This window comes from Aptenodytes patagonicus, chromosome 26, assembly GCF_965638725.1.
Source record: "Aptenodytes patagonicus chromosome 26, bAptPat1.pri.cur, whole genome shotgun sequence".
Lineage (NCBI taxonomy): Eukaryota > Metazoa > Chordata > Aves > Sphenisciformes > Spheniscidae > Aptenodytes > Aptenodytes patagonicus.
The window spans coordinates 2,174,322-2,193,960 of NC_134974.1; the positions used below are offsets into that span (position 1 = coordinate 2,174,322).

Here is a 19,639-nt window from a genome sequence, read left to right on the forward strand (position 1 = left end):
TTGGAAATCAGAAAGATCTCTCCTTTGAACAAACACTGCAGTGGGAGGGGGGGGAAAAAGACTCTGGGGAGGCCGGGACTCCACGGCACAGACCGTTCTTTCTTTACTGGACTTTTCTCTGCCCCTGACATGATAAACAATCCTTTTGTGTGAGATATAAACAACGCTAGGTTGCTGGCGGCGAACAAAGGCTGCGATTCAGTGCCGGGATCAGCTGAACGCTGCGCATGACGGGCCCCGCGCCGCTCCTCCCGCGTGGGGGTTTGCCACCGACCGCCACCGGCCCGAACAGCCCCCGGACCCCGGCCGCCGCCGCACCGGCCTGGGGCTCTTTCCCCACCGTTCTCGAGGGAAACGCGTTTGGGCGGTGGAAAGGCTGAGCGGGAAAAGGACCAGAGCGGCAAATAACCGCCTGAGCGGCGGTTCCCCGCGGGAGCTCTGCCGGGATTTCCCGGCACATCCCGACACCCCGCGGCAGACCTGGTGGCGTCACGAGTCTCCTCGCACCGGCCACTGAAACCTCCGGTTTGTCTTTGCGAGGACGCGTCCTCCCGGCTCTGAGAAACAACCCCAGTGGCAGCGCCGGGGCGCATTTTCAGCGTGCTTCGCCCGCAGCCGCCGGCACCCACGGCGAGGGGAATGCCAAGCACTTGGCCGGGCAGACGCGCTGTCCCGCCAGGCCCCGGTGCCGGCCGTCCCACTCGGCATTGTCCCCCTGCGCCGTGGGGAGGAGGGAGAGGTGGCATTTCCTTGCCCGGGGGGGGGGGGGGCCCACGGCGGGGCCGCTCTGCCCTGTGGTTTTCCCCGGCTGTGAAAGCAACTCCCGGAGGGAATCGGCCTCAGGGGACCGGGCACCTTCCCCTCGGCCTCCTGGAGTCTGGGGGCGCAGGCCCCACGCTGGTGTCACTGGCCCCACGCCGGCGTCACTGGCCCCACGCCGGCATCACTGGCCCCACGCCGGGGGGTACTGGTCCCGCACAGGCCCCACGAAGGGGTACAAGCCCTGTGCTGGGGGTACAGACCCACAGGGTGGGTACTGGCCCCACGCAGGGGGTACAGGCCCCACGCAGCCCCCACGCTGGGGGTACAGGCCCCACAGGGGGGTTACAGGCCCCACACAGGGGTTACAGGCCCCACGCAGGGGGTACAGACCCCACACAGGGGGTTCAGGCCCCACAGGGGGGTTACAGGCCCCACGCAGGGGGATTACAGGCCCCACAGGGGGGTTACAGGCCCCACGCTGGGGGTACAGAGCCCACGCAGGGGGGTACTGGCCCCACAGGGGGGTTACAGGCCCCATGCAGCCCCCACACTGGGGGTACAGACCCCACGCAGGGGGGTCAGGCCCCACAGGGGGGTTACAGGCCCCACACTGGGGTTACAGGCCCCACGCAGGGGGGTCAGGCCCCACAGGGGGGTTACAGGCCCCACACTGGGGCTACAGAGCCCACGCAGGGGGTTCAGGCCCCACGCAGGGCCCCAGGCCCCGCGGGGCGGGTACGCGCCCCCTGCCCAGCCCCAGGGGGCGCTCTCCCCCTTCCTGCCCCCGCGCAGGCGCCGTTGCGCCGCCGGTGGTGGTGGTGGGGGGGGGGGTAGAGGGGGCGGGGCCGCCTCCCTGCCGCCATTGGCTCGGCCCAGCCCGGCGGGGCGGGGCGGCCGCGTGCGCCCGCCAAAGCGTTCCGGGCGGGAACGGGGGCGGCGCGGCGTTCCGGGCGGCGGCGGCGGCGGACCGCGCTCTCTTGCCCGCCCCCCTTCCCCCCCCCCCTTCCCCCCCCGCCCTCCCGCCCCTCCGGGAGCGCGGCCTCGGCGGCGGCGGCGGCGGCCGGGTCCGGAGCGCCATGGAGCCGCGCACAGGTAACGCCCGCCCGGCGTCCCGGCGGGCTCGGGAAAGTTTTTCGGCGGGGTCGGGCCCGGGGGCGGCGGCGGCCTGGGGGTTCCCGGGGCGGCGGCGGGTCCCGCTGGGGTCACGGTGCCGCCTCAAGGAGCGGCGGGGTCCACGGGTCCCGCCTGGGCCCGGGGCTGGCGGGGTCCCAGGGCTGCGCCCGGGTATCTCCCGGTCCCGATCGAGCTCCCGGTCGCGGCCGGGCCCCGGTCGGGCCCCAGGAGTGAGGGGTCCCGGTGCGGCGCCCGGGCACGGCGGGCTCCCCGCTGCAGCCGCCTCAGGCCGAGGAGGAGGGAGGCGCCGGGGACGGGCGGGCGGGCTCCCACCCGCGGTCGTGGCCGGTCCGTGGACGCCCCCCCCCCCCCGCTCCCGGCTCCCCCCCCCTCGTTCCCGTCCGGGGAAGAGCCCTCGGGCAGCGGCTGCTCCGCCGCGGTCCCCGCCGCCCCAGCCCGCGAGCGTTCCTTCTGGTGAAGCCGTCACCGGAGCCGAGGTTTCGGTGGCTTCTGGCGGCGTGGGACCGATCTCCGTAATTTCCACTAAATCCCCGGGGAGGGGAGGGGGAGCCCGGTTTGGCAACGGGAGCGACGGCGATTGAGCCGGGTCGGCGTCTGTGGGTCGCTCCGTCCAGCGCCGGGCGTGAACCGAACCGGGGCGTCGGAACGGGCGAGGACGGGGCGGTGGGCCGGAACGTTGTTAAAATGTTTCAACTTGTGGTGATTTTTGGACCAAATAACTGTAATCCGGTTACTTTTCCTCCGGTGCGGACCAAATAGGATTTGCCGTTTGCAACCCGGAAAATCCGTATGGCTTTTCAATCCCGCGTCTTGTGCTCGAACCGGAGGGAGCTTCGCTGCCGGGCTCCGTCCTCCCGCCGAGGGGTTTCGCCTCGGTGAAAAGCCGTTGTCTCTTTTCGCTCGCCCGTTTAACAGCGCCGGGCGTTGGCGTGAAGATCGGCGCGTAACCGTCGGGGCCGAGGCCGTGCTCGGACTCGGGTTGCTCGGCCGTACCGCGGCGAGACGCGAGCTTAAAAACAACTCCAGAGTTTACCCGTCTTAATCTCGGGAGGAAAGGGAGTTTCTCGTCCGGCTAATTACAGGTTGCCTCGCTGCCGTGCTCTCCGTATGGTTTCCTTGTGGGCGAGGAGGCTGGCGGTGACTCACCGGCTCGAGCATCTCTGACAATCCCGTGCTTAAGGGAAACGTCTTTGCACCGACGCCGTGTCGTGGGAGTCGCTTACGCAAGGAGCGCGGTAACGGGACGGATCCTCCCGGGAGGCGGCGACGGCTCCCTGTCGCACCGGGGGAGAGCGTCGCTCGTCCCTGCCACGGTGCCCCTCCGCTTACCCGTCTGTAAAATGGGCTGACGCCGGCGCGGTGCCGTACGCGTGGTGATTAGTTGCACAGTGCGTTCGCGGGCGGCGAGGCGTGCGCGGGGCGGGGGGGGGGGGCTGATTTTCGACTCTGAATTGCGGGGCTGATAAAGGCGTTCTTGTCAGCTTACGTCGCGTAGCCGGAAAAGTCAAACTTGGCGGCTGGCGTCCTCCCCATCAGATCGCTGACGACGTCAGATTTCTTCTTCCTGCCCCTGCCGCCCGTTTCCAGGCCTTGGCGAAGACCGATCGCAGTCGCTCCCCTTCGTACGCCGCAGTCGGACGCTCGCGTTTGGGTTTGGGTTCGCTTTCTGCCGCGCCTTGCGCGGAGCTCGGCTACTCCTGGCCCCGGGAGAGCAGCGCTCTCCTATACGCTGCGATATAAAGAGCGTGAAGCTCCGTATATCGCAGGAGGAGAGCAGGCTGGTCCCTTGGACTCTAAAGCGTCGTGGCGGTTTTTTCCTTGGGCATTTCTTTTCTTCGTAGTGTCTAAAGTAAAATAAAATAAAAAAGAAAAGCCTTGCGGTGCTAACTGTAAGACTTGGATGAATAGTTTCAGTAGAACCAAAGCTGCCGTTTCAAGTAGGTGTAAAACCAGCTGGCGCGGTGACCTGTGGCGTCGCGGCTTTAACCTGCGCGGAGCGGGGACCGAGCTCCTTCCCGCTGATCGCGAGCCGTTACCCCAGCCTTGCAAGAAAAGCATTACTTTTCCCGGGAAAAACGGGGGATGCTCTCGACGGAAAACGTGTTGGCGAAGGCGCCGAGCGGCGTGCATCTGCGCCGTGTCAGTTTTTTGGGGGGAAACGTGATGTTTAACTACTCGAAGGTGCGGTTCTGCCTGCTAAAGAAATAAGCTTATAGAGGGGAGGCAGCGCGGCAGCTCACGGCTTTTACGTCTGATACGGCTGGAAGGAGCATCCCTCGGGATACTCGTTACTAGCGCGCCACTCGGAAGAGCCCGCGTACGGAGCTGGGCTTTCTCCAAGCGCGTTTGTAGGTGTGAAACACTTGTCAGCTCTCGGCGTGCGAGCCGGTGGGTATTAAGCGTGCAAATCCCTGCTGGGAATAGAGGGAGGCGGGGGATGCAGGAGTCGTCGTGCGCCCAAATACTTACGAAGATCGGGACTGCGGTCGGTCTTTCTAGTGCCTTAATTTTTGTGGGTTTGGGTTTCTGCCGAGAGTTTACCGTGTTTCTGGTGAGTCTCTGCCGCTCGACGCCGTGCGGTCGCAGTGGGACGTGACTTTCCTCTCCGTGGCGGCGTTGGGGAAGCGCTGGAAGGGATGCTCTCTCGCCCCGCATCTCAACAAGTGCCTCTGCTCCTGGATCAGAATACCCTGGGGAGAAAACGACGCTTAATCGGGTGGCAAAATCTGCCGTGGCCTGATTTGCGGAGGTGCTCGTTACGAGCATCCCCCCGGGAGGCCGGCGAGGACAGCAAGTGCTGGGCGCTCTCGCAAAACCAGGGTTTGCGCTGGAAATAGTAGCAGCCTGATTTAAGCAGGTGAACGTGTCTCCAAGTGAATTTTCTTGCACGCAGCCGCTGAGAAAACTGTGTTTATTTTAGATACGTGCCTCTTAGTCGGCTAAAACGGGAAGAGCGCCTAAGACGGGTCGTTATATAATTACTATCATTCTTGGGAGTATAACCCTGCTCCTGAGAACGTCACGAGAGCGGGTGCTGCTGCGCTCGTCAAACCATTTAATGGCTTTATCAAGCCGCGGCGTAAGAAAGGAGTTTTGGGAAGCTCTGCTTTCTGCAATCGCTTCTTCACCTGCCGCCGCCCCCCGGTCCTGACGAGGCGGTTAACGCAGCCCCGTGAAGCGTGGTGTGTTTATGGCCAAACTTTACGGCCCTGAATTCTACCCCGCCCTGGGGTCCTCGCCGGCAGCTCTCCATCCCCGACGTGGCCCCGGTTTCGCCCCCAGCTCCTGGGTGCTGCCTCCGCGCCGGCTGGCCCGGCGTCTTCCCCCCTGCACCGAGGGAGCCCCGTGTCCTCTCCCGCGGGCAGCCTTCGGAGATGAGAAGTTGATGAAAGTGGAAGCAAGGCTGCTGTGACGGTTGGACCGTGCGTGCTCAATAATCGTCCTTCCTAATTACGGCACTGTAATGACAGTGCTGGTTTTTTAACGCAACACGTGATCCACGTTGGGGTTTGAGCCGTTGTTTTGCCTTCAGGACCTTTTTGAAACAGAAAGTTGAGGTCTGTAATTTATCCTGGGAAGCGCAAACCCCCTCGAAAGAGGAATCGATGAATAAGAGTGATGATGATGATGATGATGATGGTGTGGGTCGAGCCTCGGACGTATTGAAGCTGCTGCGTTTGTGTGGGAGGCTGTTTCTGGCTTTTATACGGCTTTGAGGCTTCATTCCTGCGCCGCTGCCGACGTGTTCTTCAACCCAAGTTTTAGAATGATCTGGGTGTTGAAACTAGCACGGTCGTATTTAGAGCAAAGGGAAGCAGGTGGTTGTAGCTCTGGAAAATAGGGTAAAGTTTTTATTTAAAAACAGTTAAGCACACAAAAATCGTTACGCTTCTATAAACTTCCACTGCGACTCTTGCTTAACTGCTGCTTTTCTCGTGCTCCGACTCTTGAGCAACGGCCTATTTTTTTTTTTTAAGAACGCCTTTTCCCTGCTGGAAAGCCTCCGTTTGCGGGGACGGCGTGCTGTCCTGAAGCAGCCCGGGTCGTGCCAAAAATCCGCAGGGGGCTTCCGAGGCTAGGGTTTCACGAGACGATAAATCTCGTTGAAGGGCTGCTCGTACCGAACGCGAGATGCTGTAGCCCCGCGACCTCGGAGCTACGTCCAGCCCGACCGCAGGCCGGCTGTCGCAGCTATTTACAAATATTCCTCTTTTTGCCTCGTGGACTGGCCTCCTCCCGGCATCCGCAGCGCCCTTTCTTTGGGCTGAAGGAGTCGGCGAGCCCGCGGGGTTTTCTTGCACCTTCCTTTTCACCAGGAATAACTATTTTGCTGGGCTTTGGTAACGGAGGTTGGATGGTGATCTGCCAGTTTGATTTTTATTTATTTATTTATTTTTTTTCCGCCCTCGATGAAGCGAGAGCTGCGTGGTCCGTATCCCGTCTCGTACAAGCACCCAGTCGGAGCTTAGCGACTACAATAAAGGTATTAGGTCAGGTCAGGTTCAGCGCGGCGGCGCTAATCCCGGCTCTGTGTTTTGGCTGTTCTCGCGTGCGTTAGGTGACCTGCCGGTGTCAGGTCAGGGATGCGGGCCGGGACGGAGGCAGGGCCCTGCCATCGCGGGAAGGAGGAGAAAGCGAGGAACCTCCCTCGAGGACCTCCGGATCTTGCTCCTTTGGAACTGAGCCGCCCGAGTAGCTTATTTTGCTCGTAGCTATTCCGGTAAGGCTCGTTGCGTGAGGAGCAGGGCTTGGTCAGCTCAGGTGCGGGGCTGCTTATGGCACCGAAGGCTCGCCCGTCTCGCCTCCGGGCTCCACCACGAACCTTTCGTTGGGGCAAGGTTTGCGCGCGGGTCTACGGGGAGAGCGAGCCGGCCGCGTTTCCCTCCGCTTGAGACGTCAGGGCTGCTCGTCGCAGGTTTTCGGGTGGGTTTTTGCTTCGGGAGTCCCATCCGTTTCGGCTCGCTTGCCTCGCTCGGTGGGAGCTTCCTTCTGGTGGAGCTTTGCAAAGCAAAGTGGGCGATTGACGGCGGGGAGCAAAAAGCTTCCGGCAAAACTAAATCTCTGGTGCGTTTTGGCACCTCCTGCCTTGGTTCTCGTCTGAAGGTGCCCGAGGGCTTCGGAGGCTCCAGCTTTGAGGTCCTCTTGTCCTTCCTCCCACCCGCGAGGCTGGGACGTGGTGGAGGTGCCTGGCCAAGGTCGTGCGCTGACTTTGTGCTTCTGGGCCCGGAGCCCTGACGTCCTGGCTCGGGTTCCTGCCCTTTTCAAAAAAATCACGTGGCGAATCTGGGGAAGAGACATTGTAGTTTCATGCTCCTAAAATATGCCTGGAAATACCTTTTTAAACATAGCAAAGACAGCTTACAATACGGGAGCGCGTTCCAGATCACGTTTAATGCTTAGATTTGACAGTAGCCCTTAAAAATACATGATTTATTTTTTTTTTTTCTGAAGTACACCGTTCTCAACAGGATTGAAGTCTTAACAGAGTAAGAAAATTAAAGCCCCTGAAAATTATGATCCTGGAACCAACAGTCCGTCTTTCCTGTTCTGCGGATTGTATTTGTTTCTGGTGAAATGCTTATTTAGTTAACTGTGCTTGATGATTTCCCCCCCCCCCCTTATGTCCTGGAAGACACAAGCGATGAAGCTGAGGTACCTCTAATCGTTTTACCTTGCTTCCTTTTTATTTCTTCCCTTGGCCTCTTTTAATTTGCCTGGTCGAGTTAGGGCAGGGAGCGCGGTCCTGCCGTTTCTGCCAACTGCCGCGGAGGACCGGGATGCTCTGCGCCTCTCCGGCTTTGCTGCCGGTGAGTTTGTACCGAAACCCGGCAAATTCATTGTGGTGGTGTGTTATCCTGCGGAGAGGATGTGGGAAGCGAGGGGGCGGCGGGTCGCTTTGCTTCTGTGTATTTTTTTTTTTTCCTGACTCCGCTCTTGTTTTAGATGGGCGTCCGGTATCGAGCGTTTTAATTCTGGTCCGTTTCTGTTAGGAAGGTTTATGCGGACTCGTGTAGAGATTAACTAATCCCGGCTCTTCTCGGCGCGTGTCGTTTCACCGCCTGGAAGGATGGAGGTCTGAATTAGCGATAGGCGGAGGCATCCTTACGGCGTTTCATGGATGCAAGGCTTTCACTCTCTGTTTTTATGGGTGTGGTGACCAAGCAAGAAATACCGTTTGTGTAAGGATCGAGCTTATTATAGTTCAGAGCTAGGTGTGACTCACAGCTCGGTGTAATCTCGCCGCTGCGTTGCTCCATTGGAAACGCTGCTGTGCTCGGGCCCCGGCGCAAGCTGTGGGGGGGAAGAGCACGTTGATATATTGCTAAAAACCCCGGGCAGAAGCAGCAGAGAAGCCTAGAGGTAACGTAATAAAATCCCGCCTGTCATCCGTGGGTGGGGAGCTGGCAAAATTTGGAGCGTCGCGGTGCAAGACTTCGTTACTGGTGTCTTCTCGCGCGTTAACGCCGCTGACGGCATGGATTTATCATATGGATTGGTTGGCTTCCGCCTCTCAAAGGCCCCCGGGAAGGTCTAGCCTGGTCCCGCCTGGTCTGCCCCTTTCTTCCTCGTGCTCCTCGTCAGCAAACGTACGCCGGCTCGGAGGCTGCCTGCCGCCCCCGCGCTGTGACGTTGGCATGCCCAAATCCTACGAAAAGAGATCTTATTATTTATTTTTTTTCTTTTTTTTTTAAGTAACTAGGCTGGGATACACGCCTACCCGGCCCAAACTCTGTTTAAAATCAGAATATATGCGGTGCAAAGGGAGTATTTAAACGCGCTCGAAGATGAAAGTCCTCTTCGCTTGCTGGTGTCTTTTATGATGTTGACTTGAAAGCTAGAGTTTGAAATCAAGAGAGGTTGCACATGGGCTTTTGACGCAAAAGGAAACGTTTTCCTCGGGCTGGAACTGTAAAGTTTCCTAATATAGTTTTGGTTGCTGTGTCCTGCTGCCTCGAACGAGCAGGAAACGGATGCCCCAGGGCCGAAGGAGGACACCTGCTCCTGGCTTTGGTTTTAGCCTGAGACCGAGACGCCCTTAAGGCACCGCCGAGAGCCCGGTCCTGCGCTGGTGGTCTGGGCTCGCCTTCTGGTTCTTGATGCGAGCCGGGCCCTGGGGGTTTGTCAGCCCAGCACCAGCGTGTCTGTTGCCAGGCAGCTTTTCTGAGACGGACTAAAAGGGGGAAAAAAAAAAAAACCCCGAAAAAAAACCAACCCACCCAACAAAACAAAACTCCCCCCCAAGTTTCGTTTCTTTTTCTATTTCTATTTCTATTCAGCCCGCTTTCGTGCCAGAACTGAAGGTTTCACGCTGCGTTGCTGGTTTTGGTAAGATCGGCTTTCAGAAACCAGGGCAGCCTCGGTGTGAAAACAGGCAGAATGATGAAGGCTCTTAAATATTTGTAATCCGGAAGGCTCCTATCAGGGGTGGTGAGCCTACGGTTGAAAAACTTGTGTGTTCTGTGCTTTCTTCTCATATTTGCACACAACCGATAAAGCAGCTGGTGTGGTGTGGTGCCAAGCAGAAACGTGGGAAGAGGTTTGGGGTTTTTTTTTCTGGAAGCAGAGCTCGGTACGTCACCGTAAGGTGACTGGGAGGGTTAGTCCGCTGTCGAGTCCGGTATGAAACCTCGTATTGTTTGCAAAAAAGGTTTTCTCACAGGGGAGTCATCTCCTTCGTTAGCTGATGCCGACGGCTCGCTCCTTCCGCAGCCCGTAGAGGACCATGCTCCGCAAGTATGACAGCACGGTGAGGCACGACAGCAAAACGGGGTGAAGTATTTTCAGCAGCAATGAACTCGGTCGTCCTTTCTGGACAGGACAATTTAAAAAAAAAAACAAAACAAAAAAAACCAAACAAAAAAAACCACCAAAAAAAACCCCCCAGTGAATCAGCCTGAAACCATTTGCTGGCAGTTCTGCGAAACACTTCTGGGTCTGGCGGGGCACCGCGCTGCTCCCCCCCCAAATCCCCACGTCTCGTCAGCCATTCCTCTTCTCCTCTCCTTGCTTGTGTTGATTTAAGCAACACCCTGGTTGATTTAAGCAACATCTCAAGGTGGAGAGTTATTAGTTAATAACCTTTTAGCTTTGTTTTGAGCCTGCGTTATTTAAGACCAGCGCGGTGGGAAAGGCACCGTACCTTGAGTTGCCTTGAGTTCATGTGAATCTTTGAAAATCGAGGGGAGAAGAGCAGCTAAAACTGAATTAATACACTTCTGAATGTGGCCTTCGGAGGTGCGATCGATTAATTCGGTCGGATTTAAATTCAGGCTCATTTAGGAGCTTGTCCGCCTGAAGGAGGGGGACGCCCTTGCTGCTCGCCTCGCGCGAGCTGAGGTAGTTCAGCCGGCGACCGGCTGCGCAGGTGAAGCCTTTGCCCCGGTGCCGGCGGTTGTTATTCCTGCAGATCTCCCCGGAGAGCGGTTGGCGCGAGCCCTCCCTTCGGGCAGCGGCGGCCGGGGGTGTTTAAATCGCGTTAATTAGCAGCCCGAGTCGCTCTCCCTGCAGGTCAGCGGGGGCTGCTCGTGCCACCAGCTCCGACGACCGATGCGGGGGACGGTGACTTCTTGCAGAGGCTGATCGGCGACCGGGAGCAGCGGCGGCCGCCACCGACCAGCCGATTTCGGGGCGGAAGGAGCTCCCGTCGCCTCGGGCCACCCTGGCACCCTTTAGCGATGCACCCAGCGTGTCTACGTGGGGTGTCAGCGCTGAGCGGTTCTCGCCTTGTAAACTCCTGCCTTACTGCGGAGGAATTACTGCCGGCAGCAGTAAATCCACGCCGTTCCACCTGATCTGATCAGGTCGTAAATCGCTTCTATAAGCTTTGAGAGCAGCAGCAGCAGAGGAAGCTCTTTGCGGAGGGGGTTTGGCGGTCGGTCGTGCAAGAATCCGGTCCTGTGCGCAACGAGGTTATTATTAATTAGATTTGAGCGTCATGCTCTCTTGCAGATGGATGTTTGAAATACTGGCCAGGCTCTCTGCCTCTGACTACGCGGTGAACGCGCTGGCTGGTTTTCTCGGGTTTTCCCCAAGGTTATTTCTGAAGCATCCAGTGATGCCCTGGCTGGGAGGCGGAAACTCTTCCCGGGCTCGTGTTTTTGCTGCCGAGCACTCGTCTGTCTCCTGCCTCCGAAACAAGCCCGCGAATCCTTCCAGTGTCTCATAAGGGCGAGGCTTAATTAAACTTTTTGCAGCATTTTACAAGCATTAGCTAACTAAATATTGTGACATCCCTATGGGGTAGGTGGTTGGGGTTTGGGGTTGTTTTTTTTTTTTTGCTTATCCTAATAAAGCTATTTCTGTCTGCGCGGGCTCTCGGAGAATTGCGCTGGGAGGGGGATGCTTTTGAAATGAGGTTCCCGACGATGCCCCATCGTTGAGGGCAACCCACACCCGACGTTATGCCAAGCTGCGCTAAAAATAGGTGGATTCCCAGAGGTTTTGGGAGTGCTGACGTTATCCCGTGCCTGCGTGACGCATCCGATGGAAACGTAAGACGGTGTCGTAAAGAGGCTCCTGGAGATACGAGCATCCTTAGAAACGAGCGGCTTTTAGGAGAGCTGAGGCTGCAGACGCGCTGAAGGTGCTGCTGGTGGCCTGCCGATAGCGATGTCCGGAGCTCGTATTGAAAACGCGTGCGTTCCTAAAGGAGAATGGAGAACAGGGTGAACATGGGTTCCACGTGAACCGCGCTGAGCTTTTACCCGATTTCTTATCTTTATGGCACTTGGCGAGTGACTGGGGGCATGTGAAAGGGGCCGCGGGTGCTGGTGCTTGGGACGAGGGAGGAGAAAGGTCGACCCTCCGAAACACCAGTTTTATCTGGACGGTGATACGGCAAATTCTGGGGGAAAGCGTAGCGCGGAGAGCTGAAAGGTGCCAGTGTTTGCCTCGAACGGAGGGGTGGTTTGTGTTTGTTTGGGTTTTTTTTTTTTTAAATCAGGAGGCACCAGAAGCGGGCGGCACGACTCCCGCTCCGGTCCCTCGTGTTTTGCCCGCATAGTTCAGCGCTTGCATCACAGCAGAAGAGGCGTTGGGCTCGGAGGATTCCTGACAGTCTAGGACATTGTGGTTTCTAAAACGAGGAGTCACGCACGGTTCAAAGGCAATATTGACACCATTGCCAGCGGGCTGGGGCTCGGTCGGTACGTACTCGGTGGAAGTCTCCGTCTGAGCCGCTGGTGCTGCCACCGACGCCAGGAGAAGGTTTGTTTTCTCTTGAGCTTTTCCTCTTTGGCCTCTTCTACCTTCTTTAGCTCGTTCTGTCCGTATTTTAAATTCAGCTTCCTTGCACTGCCTTTTGCTTTGGTTTTGAGTTTGTTCCCCCTAAGGTTTGCCAGTTTTTCACCAAAGCACGCTGAAACGTCTGGGAAGCTGCGTGCTCTAGCAAAATCCATCAGCGGAAGAGGGGCTAACGACCTCTTACGGTTTCAAAAAGCTTGACCCAAAGTAGCCGGGATGAAAGTCTTCCGTGAATTTAACGCTCTACAGCTTCTAGCGGAGGGCAGCTTCTTGTAGGAGGCTGCGATGAGAGGGATGATCCTCATCTGTGGCGTTGCGTCAGAGCGTTCAACCTCCCACCAGCTCGGAGGCTTGACGGCGAGATCTGAGCAGGCGCGAACCACGGGAGAGAAAGTGTAAAGGATATAAGGAGATAACGAAGTTGCAGAACAACTCTGAGGGGGGAGCGAGCTGGAAGGAACTAACTGAGCCGCTGTGCCAAGAAAATTAGGATTACAACTAAGGACCTGAAGCCCGAAAACCCATGCTCTGCAGCGACCGAACCAGCGCTTCAATCAAAGCGTTTATTCCCTTGAAAATGATTTTTATTTTTTTATTTTTTTGGGTAGAGCTGAACGGGAGGGAGAGGGAATAAATGCGCTGCGTCCCTCGGTCTCGCTTCTCCTGTTTGTTTGCAAGGAGATGGCCGAAATGGGATAGCTTCTGTCCCTCGGAAACCCGGAGATGTGGCTGGGTATATATATTTTGCAGCATTCCCCCCCCCCCCCCCCCCCCCCCCCCCCCCGCCCGAAATATGCTGGGTGCCGCGTAAACACCCACTGCTGCGCTGCCGCTCGACGCCGGCCATGCCAAATAGTTTTACTGACGGGGTGCAAATGACAATGTGCAAAGGTACGCTTCCCAGCAGTGCGGTTATCCGAATAGAAATCTTCTTTTTCCCCCAGATTGCGCCGCGAAGGAGGCGCTCGTCTTCCCCGGTCGTCTCTTCTGGTCCTCTATGCAAATTTTTAGGAAACCTCATTCACGTGAGGCGAAAGCCAGATGTAAATCCTCCAGATTTACGGGGCAGAGCTGCATTTGCATCCCCAGCTCCCGAGGCGCGATAGCAATATTGCATTTTGCAAATGAAGGCGTTCTGATATTTTTTTTTTTTGGGGGGTGTGGGTTATTTTCCGCCCCCCCCTCCCCAAGTTTTGAAAACCTCAAGCGTGACAGCTCCCCGGTGAATTAGTTGCCATTTTTTCTTAGATAAAATATTGAATGTATACTGCCAAGGTACCGCAGGTACGTCGCCTTTAGGGTCGCTCGTAATAGGCGATGGCGTCCGTCCCGGACAGCCGTTCACAAAGCATTTACCCTACGGTGCCTGCGAGAGCGGCGGTTTGTGATTTGGGCTGCGGTGCGACGTTAGCGCCAAAAGCAGCAAGGAAGTCTTGCTTCTCGCCAGAAAAACGATGGGAAGGAGATGATAGGACCTTATCGCAACGGGAGGAGCGCTGCCAAGCGTTCCTGCCCGCTGTTTTGAAGCGCTGAAGAGCGTGTTTTAATTCGGAGCCGATAACGAAGCCCCGCCGATCCCGGTCTGCGCGGGCCAGCCCTCGCCCCTCCGTAAGTTCAGAGCTCGTTATGCTCCACGCTGTCATCTTCCCCTTCTTAAATCAAGATTTTTCATTATCTGAAGAGCGTGGAGATACGTCTTTTTCGACTCCTTTTTGTACCTGAAAAAGCAATTAAGGAAAAGAGGCTGGTTTTCCAAAACCTGACCGTTAGTGGTTACCGCTCGGCAGCCCGGTGGGGGAATTAAATGAGAAAAGCTTCGAGGGATGTGCAAGGTTTGGAAATATCTCGGAGGAGCTCGGGGAGCGTCTACTAGGAGGAAAACGAAAGGAATTTAGGGGTAGCGGCATCTTCCGAAGCACGCCTTGGTGGTGTTTCTGGGTGCTTCCCTCCCATAGCCAGGCAATGCGCGGGGAATCGTCCTAATTAAAGTCTTTGCAAATTAAGGCAATTTGGTTTTGGCTCTTCGCTGCCGGAAAGAGGGAAATCTGGACGCCGTCCTTCCTACGCGAGGGCGGTGGATCGCGGCGGGAGGCAGGGCTCAAAACTCGGCTGTTACTTTGCGCGCAACCTTAAACAGCGAAAGCTTTGGGTGTACAGAGCGTTACGTTTGATGGGTGGGTTTTTTCCCCCCCCTAGAATAGCTTAAAATCTAAATATTTAGAAAGTAGCGTTTCCTTGTGAAGTGCTGGTTATGAAGTGTTTCTCGGGTAGCTTAAAGAAATGGGCTGTACGATAATGGAAAAAACCCCGTAACGCGGGATATGATGGCTTTCTGCAGTATTTCAGATGTGTAACAAAGCTGTGTAATAAAAAAAAAAAATGATAAACCGCTTTGCTAAACCTGCAAATTCATCCCCAAAAGCCTGGAAAACGTGAAAGGCGAGGCACTTCGCATCAGGGGCTGGGCACCCGCGGCAGAGGCACCGGGGACGTTCCTCCAATATTTTCGGGCGACTTGTTTTCTTTGTCCTGTTGCCCTTTTTTATCTCGCTCCGATTAAATCCCGGAGGGAAAACTGGCACCCTGGGGGGTTTTGGGGTGAAGTTCACGCGACGGCGATGCTGGCCACCGCGTGGACTTTGGCTGGAGAGGAGAGGCTGGATTGCTCGTGACGGTTAAATCGCGGCTATTCACCGTTGACTTTGCTTAATTCCCGCCGGCGTGCCCTGCAAGTAACCGTTGGTATTGCAGAGGTCGTAGAAACGACTGGGTTTTTGTAGTCCGAAGTGCATTTTCTTTGCAAATAGAAACGTGCGAATGTGTCGGGAAAGCTCGCTTACGGATTACATCCAGCACTGGCAGCGGTCGTGATAGCATCCTACCCGCCCACGTACGTACGTACACGTACGGGGGGGGATTTGGGTGTGCTTGACACCCGTATCATCCAGCAAGGGCTACGTTTGTGGTTGCAGATCTCTTTGGGGCTTGGATTTCCTACCTGTTACGGAGGGAGGGAAGAGGAGGGAGCGTTTCCCTCGCACGGGAAAGAAAATAATAAATAACAGCTCAACCCAGAGGGGAGAATGTTTCTTCGTGTGAACCCCGGCGATAAATCTCTCTAACAGTTCGTCGCCGGGCCGTCAGGCCCGCAGTTTTCCATCTGTGTTTTGCCTGACATTTTTGAGCGCGCGGGAGTCTGCTCGGTAGCTGCAAATGCCATCAGTTTGCGGGTGTGGGCTGCGCTGCTGCTCTCTCCCTCCCAAAAAAGCCACGCTTTGCTGCGTACGCTTATTTATTTTTATTTTTTTATTTATTTTTTTTTTTTTAAATGCCGAACCCATCAGGAGGAAGTTATCTCTTACTGCAGTGAGTTTTCCTTTAGAAACTGTTCTCTGGGTCTATAGCTCTTGCCAGTGGTTAGAGGATACAAATGTCTGGCTTCTAATTAGGGACGTTCCCTACATCACTGATGGGGCAAGAGCAAGAATCGCCTGCCAAATTTTGCTGTCTGAATACGCTCGGGTTTAGGATTGCCTTCAGCCGACAATAGCCCCGAGATTGCTCCGGCGATAAAAGAATATTAAGTAGTTTTTCTGCGTGCATGAAGTTAATAAGTGCATGATTAGCGAGCGTGGAAGATAAGACTAATGGTATTTAACCAACAAAGCCAGGAAATTCCAGATTAAAGCGTGGATGTTTAACTTGCTGCTCCTGGGGTTTGGGAGTTGCGTGCCGTTAGGGAGTTTTGCCCATCTTTAGGAATAATCCTGAAAAGAGACGGGTTTTAAGGCAGGGGGAAAACAAACAGGTTTGTTCATCTTCCATGTAATACTGAATTTTCCTCTCCTGCTCTCAGTACAGCAACACCTCCGTCAATCAGCCTTACACGTTTTTTTTTTTCCCCCTTCTTCTTCACGTGCCACGTTTTCAGCTCAGGGTGAATTTTTTTTTTCCCCAGCAGTTTCTGTTCCTTGACAGTGGAATTTTTATCGTAACCCTTTAACTGCACCAAAAAAAAAAAAAAACCCACCCAAAAAAATCCCGCGGAGCTTTTTGCCCGGTCCGAACTCCCGCGGATGCGCCCCGCTCTCCGTCTCTGCCTCGAGGAATGCAGAAAATCAGGATTTTGAACGCACAGCAAGAGCACACACCTTTCTGAATCTTAGGACCTGCTAAAACTTAAGATTTACGTAATATACCTTCGGACGGGCTGGTTTTGGCACCGGTCCGGATCCCCTTCCCAGAAAGGAGCGTTGATTTTTTTTTTTTTTTTTTTTTCTGCGAGAAGAGGAATTGTGGTTTGGGGGGTGTGTGTGTGTGGGGGGGTGGGTGTGTGTGTGTGTAGGGGGGGTTAGTTGTGGGTTGTTTGGTTTTTTTTCCTTTTCCCCCTTGAAAGGGGCTTTTTGTTTTGTTTTGCATAGGCAACATCTACTCATTCCAGCGGTTTGGTCTTGCTTTTATTCCCCTTGCGCACAACCAGGGTGCTCGGAGGAGGACTGCCCGCCCCGGGCAGGGCAGGGACGCTGAGCTCTCTGCAAATATATGAGAGAAACTTTCTGCGCTCTCGCTGCTACCAGATAAACTCATTTATTCTCCCAGCTACTCGTCCACGATTTTGGAAAGAAAAGCTCCGCCGCCTTTGACATGAGAATTGGTATTTTTCCTGAATTTGCGAAGCCCTTGGTGTGCCCGTCGTTAGCGGAGTCATTACAACCCGCTCACGTGCGGGGAGAGAGCGGCAAAAATTGTATATTTTTTTAATTTTTTCCTCCCAATTATCAATTAGTTAAACAGCAGTCCCAAAGCACAATGAATTTTGGCGGGGGAGGTTTATTTTCCCCCCTCCTCGGGGGACACCGAGGCACCTGCCATCGGATAGTTCCCGGCCAGCTCGGAGGCTGCCTGGCCAGGCTAATTATTTTATACTCTGTAATGCGAGCTGCGCGCGTTGTTGGTCTCGTTCCTAGATTGATGCCGAGGTGCTGATCCGGGCGCCGCCGACCCCAGCTGCCGGGAGGAATCCATGAGCGCACGACCTCGGCTATGGACATCGTCCTGTCGGATTTTGTTCGCTCGACGGGGGCAGAGCCGGGACTGGCCAGAGACCTCCTCGAAGGTAAATGAAACCGGGAATAAAAGAAGGGGAGAGCCAGGCGGCGGCTGACGGGGGGCTGGTATGGAAAAGGGGGTTGCAAGAGGGGCAGGGAGCTGCCGGCCAGACCCCCGGGGCTGGCGGTTGCTGAATGCGATGCTGGAGATATTAAAACCGTGCCCTCGGCGGCGCGGCTGGTGAAATTCTGCCTTGGTTTCTTGTTACGCGTCCATCGGATAATGAATTTCAGATGTTCGGAAGGAGAACGCATCGCCCAGGAGCGCGGTTTCCCTTCCTTCGTCCTCTCCGTTCACGTGTGTGGCTCGCCGCGAGCAGCAAAACTTAAGGGTTTTGGTTGGTTTTTCTTTTTTTCTTCTTTATAGCAGCGATGCCTTCGAAAGGGTCGAAGGAATAGCACTAGGCGAAGGCTGCCTGTGTTTTCAAAGCAATATAGGGGTAATTATATAGGCAAAACCGTGCTGCTACTGGTATATCTTGTTCTGCTTGTGAAGGTGGTTTGATTATGCTGATATAAATTGCTGTTTTGTCGGTGCCAGTGACCTCTCCTGGCAGAGCATCCCCTTAGAGCCCCGTTTATGCCCGGCGCAGGAGGCTGCCGACCGAACAGGATCGGTCGGTTTAAGGCGATGGAGAGTGCCGAGATGCTCAGGACTTGAACGCGAGCATCGTCTGCCTTCAGCCAGTTTGCTTTTAAACGGGCACGCCAGCCCTTGAGAGCCTCAGCGCGCCACGCTGGCAGCTTTCTGGTGCTCTACGTACTTAAAAGAGCATGTGTATTTGCCCTAAAAATATAGCGTGATATCGGCTTTCTCAAAAACTCCGTAAGATGGAGGAGTTGCTCATTAGCGATCGCGCTTAGTTGAAGGCTGCGGGTAATTTTTTTTCCACCCTGTACTTAGAGCGATGGGCAGGGTAGAGGAGAAAGGATACCAGGTCTTAATTTGGGGGCTGTAAACTTGCTCGCGAGCGTTGCCCTTGGGTTGATGTTGACAAAAGGATGGTGAGTAAATCCTGGCACGTGTTGTAATGCTGGAGGACAGGAACGTTGCATGAGAAGCGGGGCAGTTTGTACGTCGTTAGCCAACCTGTAATTATAACGCAAGACCATACTTGCTGTGTTTCTTCCTATCATCCCTTTTCTTGTCTAATACGGGTCATTTTTGTTGTTGCTTGGACCCGGGACTAAGCCGATGCTCCTCCAGCATCCGCACCAGCTCCCCGGCTGCTGCCACTCCGCATGCTCTAGCAGCAATGAATTCAAAGCCCTGAAATTGTTGCTAGAATCTGTGTCTTTAGGCAATTTGCTCCACCTCCTTGGGCTCTAGCTCTCCTCGGCGCTCGCAGCATCGATTCGTAGCTTTTTCCTCTTCAAAACTCCCGTTAGCTTTGCCGGGTTCAGGGCTTCAGCCTTCAATTTTTACAGCCGAGCGTCGTCTCAGCGGAAGTCTGGCAAGTTGTGGGTTTTGTGGTGTGTTTATGTTCTGTTTTCTGGGTTTAGGTTGCTTCGTTTCATGTCAGAATTTCTAATGCTATCTTTCGGAAGAAATATTTAGGCTTGCGATAGAAAAGGTTAAAGCAGATATTCCTTAAAACTCTCCGTCTCCCGCTCAGCACATAGGTTGATTTATTTTGACAACGGTAGCTTTAGCTCATTTTCATGACGTGCCGCTGAGTCGCTGCTATTTCTCCTGCAGCCTCGGCGGAGCTGGGGTGAAAATGAGGGGAAAAACACAGAGATCTTTCTTTTTGGGGTGGGTATTAGTGAAAGCAGTCAGATAAAATAGATGTGTAAAGCGAATTATTCGGATGTGAAGTTTGAGGGCGATAGGAGCGGTTTAAGTCACGGTTTTCTGCCGGCGTTTTGAGTTTCGTGCATGTGGCAAGTGAAGTCGCTGCCTGGCGGCGACGGCAGCTCTTCTGAATGGTGGTCTTCTCCCTCATTCCGCTCTCCAGCGCCGTTGGAAACCCATCACCTCGACGGCGAAGGATTGCAGCGTACAAACGCGCACGAGGCTAAAGAACTGGGGGGAGAAGGGAACGTAGTAATTGGCGAGATTTATTTAGGTTCTGCTCTTTGAAATCATCCCGCGTTCTGGCAACGAGAGCTGTAGCGTCACGCGGAAGGCGGGCTCCGGGTCTCCCTGTGGTTGAACTTCTGGCTCGGGGTGTCCCCGGGGGACACCGGTTTTCCTGCCGGAGGAGGGAACCTCCCTTTTATCGTCCAAGCACCAGCGAAACCTGCTCGCTGCAAAAGTTTCCCTGAACGCCTCTAACAGCCTCTCCCGTGCTTGCAGAAAAGCACCGGCGTGCCCGAGTCCATCAAACACACCCTTTCCAGGCGCGTGCAGGTAACTGGGCCGTCTCGTGATACTGGGATTTACGAGTCCC

The 19,639-nt window shown here is 55.5% G+C and overlaps 1 protein-coding gene across 4 annotated transcripts in view; it reads left to right on the forward strand.

The window, feature by feature from the left end:
* The first annotated feature begins 358 nt into the window (after positions 1 to 358).
* Positions 359 to 19,639, forward strand: part of OTUD7B (OTU deubiquitinase 7B) — a 36,964-nt gene continuing 17,683 nt past the window's right edge. The window contains exons 1-2 of one of the 4 annotated variants that reach the window (XM_076359837.1): positions 359 to 525; positions 17,106 to 17,254. In XM_076359837.1, coding sequence (XP_076215952.1) covers positions 17,182 to 17,254 — 73 coding nt within the window. In that variant the 5' untranslated portion in view covers positions 359 to 525; positions 17,106 to 17,181. Of the gene's footprint in view, positions 526 to 1,798; positions 1,855 to 11,987; positions 12,103 to 17,105; positions 17,255 to 19,639 lie in introns of those variants that run through there. The other 3 variants (XM_076359836.1, XM_076359838.1, XM_076359839.1) reach the window with 3 other exon arrangements.